The sequence below is a fragment of the Eublepharis macularius genome, chromosome 1, assembly GCF_028583425.1.
Source record: "Eublepharis macularius isolate TG4126 chromosome 1, MPM_Emac_v1.0, whole genome shotgun sequence".
Lineage (NCBI taxonomy): Eukaryota > Metazoa > Chordata > Lepidosauria > Squamata > Eublepharidae > Eublepharis > Eublepharis macularius.
This window is the reverse complement of record NC_072790.1, coordinates 249,733,825-249,742,562: the sequence shown is the minus strand read 5'-3', so window position 1 is coordinate 249,742,562 and position 8,738 is coordinate 249,733,825. Positions and strand designations below refer to the sequence as shown.

Here is an 8,738-nt window from a genome sequence, read left to right as displayed (position 1 = left end):
TTTCCTTCAGAGTATGTGGCGTTAATTGAATGAGAAAACACTCTTTCCAAAGGAGGAGGAGAAAGGCAATCCTCCCAGGAGATTAAGAGGCACCTCGGCTTCTGATTTGCAGGCTCCTGGTGACGTCGGCCCAACGGAGATGCCTCATGTCCCTCGGGGGAATTTTAAAACCACATAAAAGCTCTTCCCCATCCCAAGCACTCATACATACTTCCATTCAGTCTTGTTTGCACTGGGGAGCTGGGTAAGTTGGATTTTTTGTTTGTCAAAGCTGCCGTCGTAGCTGTTACATTGCTGGATGCCCCTTTCAGACAAACTCGCAATGAGACCAGAACTCCAGGCAGCCTGACCGACTGAGCTGGGGATTCCTTATACTGAGGGATTTGTCCGGGCTGGATTTGCAGCCAAATTTTCACCTAAAATGAAATCTAAAAGAGTTCTGGAGGTTGGAAGGGGAGGGTGCTCCTTGGGTTGTAAATCTGAGGAATTTCAACAGCTTTCGGGAATCAAAGAAAATTAGTTGAATTTCTTAACATAAGGCTTAGTAAGAAACGTAGTCTTCATATAATGATGTTTTAGTTTATTTTATTTTAAACATTTGACAGTACTTGACAGTTGACAATGATACGGCAATTAGCATCTGGAGATTATTTGATCCATGACGTACCATGATGTTCAGGCTTTCGCTGTGGACATACAATAGTATTTATTATCTGACGGTGTTGAAAATCTAGATTCCAGTTGGATTTTCCGGATTTAGTAGTCATTGGGTTGGATTGTGCAACTCATTAGTGCCAGGTGCTGTTGGTGGTGAGTCTTCCTGGCTCTTTCCTTCCTTTGCATCCTTTTCCAGTCTCAGTGAAGTCACAAGGAACAATAAGCATAGGTGTTGGGAGGTTGCAGTTGGGAGGGCGAAGTTGTTACTTCTTGTAAAGCAGACCCATTCATATGAGCCCATGTACCTCCTGCCTGTATGTGCATACATCTGTTTACAAGGAACAGACAACACACGATCACTTACAAATGGAACTGAGGACCAGTACCTGCATAAATATGTAGTTTCAATCACACATTCTGCTAGTGAATGTAACTATGAGAATGTATACAGACTCAATGCATGTATAAAGAAAAATCAAATGTATATCGGGCTCAGCATACCTTCGGGACTGCCTCTCCCCATATGTTCCCCGGAAGTCACTTCGATCAGCCAATAAACACTTGCTGATGGTCCCTGGCCCCAGGGAGGTCCGCCTGGCCTTTTCCAGAGCCAGGGCCTTTTCGGTCCTGGCTCCGACCTGGTGGAACTCTCTGTCTGAGGAAACTAGGGTTCGGCAGGATTTGTTATCTTTCCGCTGGGCCTGCAAGATGGAGATGTTCCGCCAGGCATTTGGTGGGGGCTAGGCTGTCCTCTTGCCGGCCATACCACTGAAGACTGTCTACCACCCATGCAGGAGCTCTTAAGTGTGACGTAGGGAATGATGCAAGAGCCAAGCCCTGCGTCTAAAATGCAGTATTTTAATATTTATATCCACCAATTTTAATTGTATATGGAATAATGTTTTAATGTTTTTATTGTTTTAATCTTTATGTAAAAATCGTATGTTGTTACACCGCCCTGAGCTTATCTGACGGGGAGGGCAGCCTAGAAGTGTAATAAAATAAATAAATAAATAATATTGTACTGAACTGTAAAATTGTGTACACTGTACACCAATTCACTGTCAAAACCAGGCTGATGTGCCAAGTTCTGCTAAGAAAAGAGGAATAAGGGAGTAATTTTGCCTCCTTTCTCATCTCCACTGCATCCTCCTGCCTCATGTGGCTATTACTCTATGTGGATTCTGCAAGCTTAGAAATCAACTTTTCTGAGTCAAAATTGGCTGCTGGAGGAGAGGAGAGCTGGGAAGGTCAGGGGACTTTGCACTGGATCCAGGCCAGTAATAGGAGTGTTTTAAATGGGTGATGAGGAACTACAATTACATGCGGCCCTCGATTATTTTCAAGTCGGCACAATGCATACTTATTTGGGTGTAAACCTCCTTGCACGTAGATATTTTGCCTGAGGAAGTAATCACTGAAGAAGAAAGGGGATGCCTCAAGGCAAAACAAACAAAAAATGGCAATTGGTGCAAATGGAATAATCTTTAATAATTGAACAACCCCTATGCGGTTTACATCCAGCTTCGTCAGGGGGAATCTTCCAAATTCCTTTCAGAGTCTTTCTTAGAATTTTAGAATCATAGAATCAAAGAGTTGGAAAGGATCTCCAGGGTCATCAACCCCCTGCATAATTCAGTAAATTCACAACTACCTCCCACCCACACCCCCAGCGAGCTCTGCTCCATGCCCAGAAGATGGCAAAGAAACCCATCCAGGATCCCTGGCCAAACTGGCCTGGAGAAAATTGCTCCCTGACCTCAAGGTGGCAATCGGCCTTACCCAGGGCATGTAAAATGGGGCCACGAGAACTAAGCACTAATGTAACCCTTCCTGCCCTCCCTCTCTTCCTAGGTTAACCAAATCAACATTGCAGTCAGATGGCCAGCTAGTCGTGTATGCACTGTAGCAGATTCTTCCCTTTGCACCAATGAAAGATTCTTCCCTTTGCACCAATTAAAGAGTCTCCCTGCGGAAATCCATTGAGACTCATTTGGGATTTTGCTTTAGGCAACATCCAAGAGCAATGTGGGGATATGTAGCTGCTCTCACAATTTTTGCCAGGAAATGTGACTAGTTGTGTTGAGATCATTCTTTCACCTAAGGAGGCATTTCTTGGGGCCGTCATACAACAAACCCTGCATAATGGTGGTTCGGTGACATGGTGGCAAAAGGCATGGTTATATAGACATGCAAGTAATAATAAAATTTTTGTTTCTTCTTCTAGGTATCACCACGCCAGCCAAAAGATGACATATTATAGGCAACGGCATCCAATGTCACTACCCTTTGTGAAAAAAGGACCAACATATTATGGGCCACGGTACATTCCACTGTATGGGTCAAAATCTCCTCTGTCTGTGAGAATTCCTGTATACGAGGAAGGCCCCCGTGCACCACTTCGCCCTCCACCTTGTACAACCACCAGGTATCAACCTCGGCGTGTATCTGTGTGTCCAGAACCAACTACAACCAAGTACCCTGAAGTAAATTTGACCAGGAAGCTAGCACGGGCATCACTCAGGTGTCCACGATCTTGTGCGACGTATAGCGGCATGACCAAAGGTCGATATGGTACCATTACAAAGATGCCAGAACCTTATGCGAACAAGGTCCCTCTTCCACGTATGACTAAAGGCCCAGTGATATATTCAACCAAGCCTCCGCAGCCATACGTGACCAAGGACCCATTGCCAACTGTGATCAAGGACCCAGTAATATACCCAACCAGCAAACCACAGCCATGTGAGACCAAAGTTCCTCTACCACGTATGACCAAGGGACCAGTAATATATGTAACAAAGGACTCACAGCCATATATTAATAATAGTACACAAATACGTACAGCCAAGGGGATGCTGTCACGGGCAGCAAAGCACACACTAGCACAGGTGAAAAAGGGCACGACAAGAGGTCCACGGCTACTCTCAACAAAAGTCCCACATCTAGGAGTGATGAAACCTTCACGACTATGGCTGAGTAAGGTTTCACAGTCTCAGCCATGCTTGACAACGGGCTCCCAGCCGAACCTGGCAAAGGGCTCCCGAGTACACTTGACAAAGGGCTCCCAGCCGAACCTGGCAAAGGGCTCCCGAGTACACTTGACAAAGAGCTCCCAGCCGAACCTGATTCATACAGGCACTTTCTCGTCACCAAAGAAACTTGCCAAAAATGTAAAGATCTCAACCACTGGCAAAAAATATTGCTCTGCAACCAAATGGTTCTGATCATAAAAACTGAGGACTCCCAAAAAATGAAGACCCAGGAGCACATCTGTGGTTATTCTTTCTGTGCAGTCTAGGAAGATTTACACCACTGGCTCGTAACCAGTTTTGCCTTGTTAATTTATTCATGTTGTTATTTAAAACAATAGGTGTTGTCCTTACATAGTTGTCTCTGTTGTGACTACACACATAAGCACTGTGCAGTTTCAGAGTAGTCGTTGATCTATTTTAAACAATATTATCCTGTTTCTATGCACGAGTTTTTGTATCTCATATGTAATTAAAAGATTGTACACTCTTTGCAGCCTATGATTATTATTCCAGGGAGAACGATCTCCCTACATCTGTCCATTCCACGAAATGCTTTATTTGCATCTCTTAATATCTGCATGTTTTGTCTTTTTATTTTTTCTTTCATTGGTTGGTTCTTATTTTCCATTTGGGAAAAGGTATATTTTGGAGCATCAAGTAAAGAATTTCATAAAACTGAGCTCTCATTTAAAACCCAGTGTACATGAGTAATCCATAAGGAAGACGGGGAAAACAAAACTGACTTAAGGGGGAAGAAATGAGAACATCCACGTAAGGTAGGTTATACTGAGATACTGGCCCAAGGTCACCAAGCAAGCTTTCTCATCAGATCAGGGATTCAAACCTGGGTCTACGAAATCCTAGACTGACACTCTAAGCAATAGGTTTTTCTCAGTCAGATTCTATTTTCCGTTTCCCCCCAACTGCACTATAGAATGTCATATCTTCCCTCCAAAGACATGCTTTTCTCTCCTATTTTTGCATCTTTAGCCAAATTTATGACCCTAAGATCCCAAGTTCTTTAAAAACTTTTTATATATATAAAAAATAAATATATAAAATCAAGCAAACCATTGTTCCAAAGCCGTATTCAAGCCACTAGTAAGCACCAACTAGTCATTATCACACACTGAATTTCTTACAGATTTTTTTTAAAAAAAGAATTATTTTAGATTTCCTGATAGAGCTGTAGACAGAATTTGCTTTATGATGAAGTGCTTTTAATGATGTTACCTAGGAGGTTCTTTTTAGATCCTTGAGTTGATGTTCTCAGCTTTTCTTCTTCTTCTTCAATTGCATCGCATTGGATTTCATGGGGTTTTGTTTTGTTTTGTTCCTAAGGTCTGCACTAGATATACTCGTTTTTAACAAGTAGAGCCCAGGTTCCCTGGGCCCATCTTGGGTCCCCAACAGCCTCACAGAAGTTGCAAGGAACAGCTGTTTAAAAATAAAGAAAAACCCAAACAGGCTTGGAACGCCACTGCAAGGGGAGAAAGAGCTCCTGCCTCCCCGCAAACGAATTTCCCACATCAAAATAGAGTCTACCCTTCAGAGCAGCCATTTTTTTCCAGAGGACCTAGTCTCTGTTGCCTGGAGATCAGTTGTAATTTCAGGAGCTCTCTAGCTGCCACCTGGAGGCTGATAACCATATTGGGGGGGATGAAGAATCCCTTCCCCCCTCCACAGCGGCATTCCAAGTCTGTTTGAGTTCTCCTTTATTTTTTAACAGTCATTCTCCTCAACTGTCATGTGGCTATGGGGAACCTGGTTAGTTTAAAATAGAGGTGGGCAAGAACTGAAATACAACCCAAAATTTGTCATGAACCAGGCCAGTTCATGATTTATGAACCGGCGGTTCATCAGAGTCCATTTCTGACAAACTGTCACGAACTTTAGGCTTGTTCGTTTGGTTAATTGTTTTGGTTCATCACTGCAGACAGCCTAGCATCGATCAGTTTTGATCCCCTCCGATCAATCGGGAGGGGAATGGACTTTCTGCTGCCCCAGAAGTGACATTTTTATAAACCAAATGAACCAGTTCGCGAACCGGGGCAAGTTTGTGATTCGCAACTAACCATAAACTGCACGGTTCATTATTTTCCCGGTTCATTAAAACCCCACACATCTAGTGGCCCGAAGAAAGGAACTTTTTTTTAACCCTGGTGCTTTTTAAACCTTGAATACAAGCTATTCAGGATGCCTAAAATGACACAAAATTACATCCAACCATTCTTTTATTTACCCTGTAATGTTAGGAAAACTGAAAAAACAGGTTTTCAAACTATTCTGCCCACCTGTTTGCCGATGAATATCACATTTTTGCTCCTCCCAAGTGCTCAGGGTGGTTTGTGCCATTATTCCTATTAAACATTTTTTATTTTAAAAGAGAAAACAAAACAATAGTTTAAAAGGGATAAAGAAAAGGGGGAAAAAGGATTGCACAGCATATTTGTACAAATCAGAAAGAATGATATATAACAGAATAGATAAAGTAGGAAATATCTCTCTCTAGCATCCCTTTCATTAAATTTTTAAAGATATAATCTAAATACAGTGGTACTTACTTACGTTGGGATACACTGAAGTTCAACATTTTAAATTTCAAGTATCATAGCTAATCTGTTTTACAACTACATTGTTGGTTTCAGCTCAGAGTTGTCTGTGTGAAAAAAATCAATAATGCTTGGAAAAGTGAAAGGCAGTAGGAAAAGAAGAAGACCTAAAATGATATGGCTTGACTCAATAAAAGAAGCCACATCCTCCAGTTTGCAGGATCTGAGTAGGTCTGTTAACTATAGGACATTTTGGACATCTTTCGTTCATAGGGTCGCCATAGGTCGGCAGTGACTTGACAGAACATAGCACATATTCTCCTCCATTTTTTCTCCAGAAAACTCTGGGAGGTAAGCTAGGCCGAGAGAGAGAGAGAGAGAGAGAGAGAGAGAGAGAGAGAGAGAGAGAGAGAGAGAGAGAGAGAGAGAGAGAGAGAGTCACCTATCCAAGGCCACCTATTTAACTTCTCAGTGGAGTGGGGATTTCTATTTAAGAATCTCATTCTTCCTACAATAAAAACTCACAAGGATTTCCAAGAAGGAACATTTGTATTAAGGTGCTATTTAGGGCAGTGAAATAGTGCCCTCTGTTGGCTCCAGTGAGTCTGTACATGTATCAGAATTCATAAACAGTGTTTCCAACAAATTTATTTGAAATTACGCCCAAGAGGATTTACTTGCTGGGTATACTGGTGTAAGACTGAATTTGTGACATGTCGAGCACCTTCTATTTGCTTTCCAGATCCCTGGCATTTCTAAACATATGCAAAGTATCTTTTCTCTAAGCATACCACAGGTTTATTGTCGAAGGCTTTCACGGCCGGAGAACGATGGTTGTTGTGGGTTTTCCGGGCTGTATTGCCGTGGTCTTGGCATTGTAGTTCCTGACGTTTCGCCAGCAGCTGTGGCTGGCATCTTCAGAGGTGTAGCACCAAAAGACAGAGATCTCTCAGTGTCACAGTGCTTTTGGTGCTTTGGTCCAAAAGACAGTGGTCTTTTGGTGCTACACCTCTGAAGATGCCAGCCACAGCTGCTGGCGAAACGTCAGGAACTACAATGCCAAGACCACGGCAATACAGCCCGGAAATCCCACAACAACCATACCACAGTTTCTTTTTGTTCTTTTGTTACGTAGATTCAAAGTTCCATTACCTGCTTCCATTGTGAAAAGGGTGTGTGTATGGATGTATGCAAGAAGGATGTTTGAAACTGGAAAGAATTCCTCCTGGGATATACAGTCCCAAACCAATCATGTCATGGAAAAGAACTGCATATGTATTTTTTTTTGCCTATGTGGATGGTGCATGCAATTATAATTATAAATGCAGTATGGATATACAATTTGTGCGACCTATCAAATATGAATGAAATGTGCAAATTACATCTTTTAATGAGCGCTGTGGCATCACCACAGAAACAAAGTTCGCAAATATTCACATTGGATCATCGCAAAGATGTGGAACAGAACAAGTACCGAATGGCACAGATGACATTTGTCCAAGCCTTAGAGTATGCGCCGAGTATCCCAGTGAAGAAACACCAAATGTGTTGGGCAGGGGGGTAGGACTAGAAGGTCCGTATGGCTCCTTCCAACTCTGTGATTCTGCGATTCTGTGATATGTTCTTTAACAAGATATCACCTTTCATAGAAAGTGATAACCTACCACCGCACACACACACATTAAAACATGGTTTTACATACTTTAGTTTGCCAATTTATTTACGTTATTTCTAGTCTGCCTTTTTCACTGAGACTCAAGGTGGATTAGACAGTGAGTGATTCCGTACACGTTGGATAATGCACTTCCAATCCTCTTTATAGATCATTTGGAATGGATTTTTTTGTGTGCGGAACAAAAAATCCACCACAAATGATTGATAAAGTGCATTGAAAGTGCATTATCCAATGCGTGCAGAATCTCTCAATGTCAGCCAATGCAATCCACAGCTGGGACAGTCAATGAACAATGTAGTATGGCATGGATCGCAGAAATGCGAAAACAAGCTGAAATCCAATACAGAGCTGAAACAAAGCATGAGCAATTAAACGTGGAATATTATATGATGCGGAAGCTACCAGTAGGAGCTTACTTACAGCAAAATACAGTCTGCTATTTGAAACAGGATGCTAGACTAGATGGACCACTGTTCTGATTTAGCAGGGCTCTTCTTATGTTCTTGTGTTCTTATGTATGCAGAAGGTCCCGGGTTCAATCCCCAGCGTGTCCAGAGAATCCGGTAGAAAGAACTTAACACAGGGCTCTGAAGAGCAGCTGCTGGTCGGAGCAGATATACCCCACGGAGGCTGATTCTGCACACGTTGGATAATGCAGTTCCAATCCTCTTTATAGATCATCTGGAACGGATTTTTTCATGTGCGGAACAAAAACTCCACCTCAAATGATTGATACAGTGCATTGAAAGTGCATTATCCAACGTGTGCGGAATCAGCCGGACTCTTTGCTTGCTTAGTTATCCCTGACAAAACCACTAG

General features: G+C 42.4%; 1 protein-coding gene across 1 annotated transcript; it reads left to right on the top strand.

Annotated features, from left to right (window-relative positions):
• The first annotated feature begins 228 nt into the window (after positions 1-228).
• SPRR3 (small proline rich protein 3) lies at positions 229-4,160 on the top strand. Its single transcript, XM_054997215.1, has 2 exons — positions 229-244; positions 2,885-4,160. The coding sequence occupies exon 2, from the start codon at positions 2,907-2,909 to the stop codon at positions 3,882-3,884; it is 978 nt and encodes a 325-aa protein (XP_054853190.1). The 5' UTR covers positions 229-244; positions 2,885-2,906; the 3' UTR covers positions 3,885-4,160.
• Positions 4,161-8,738: the final 4,578 nt, after the last annotated feature.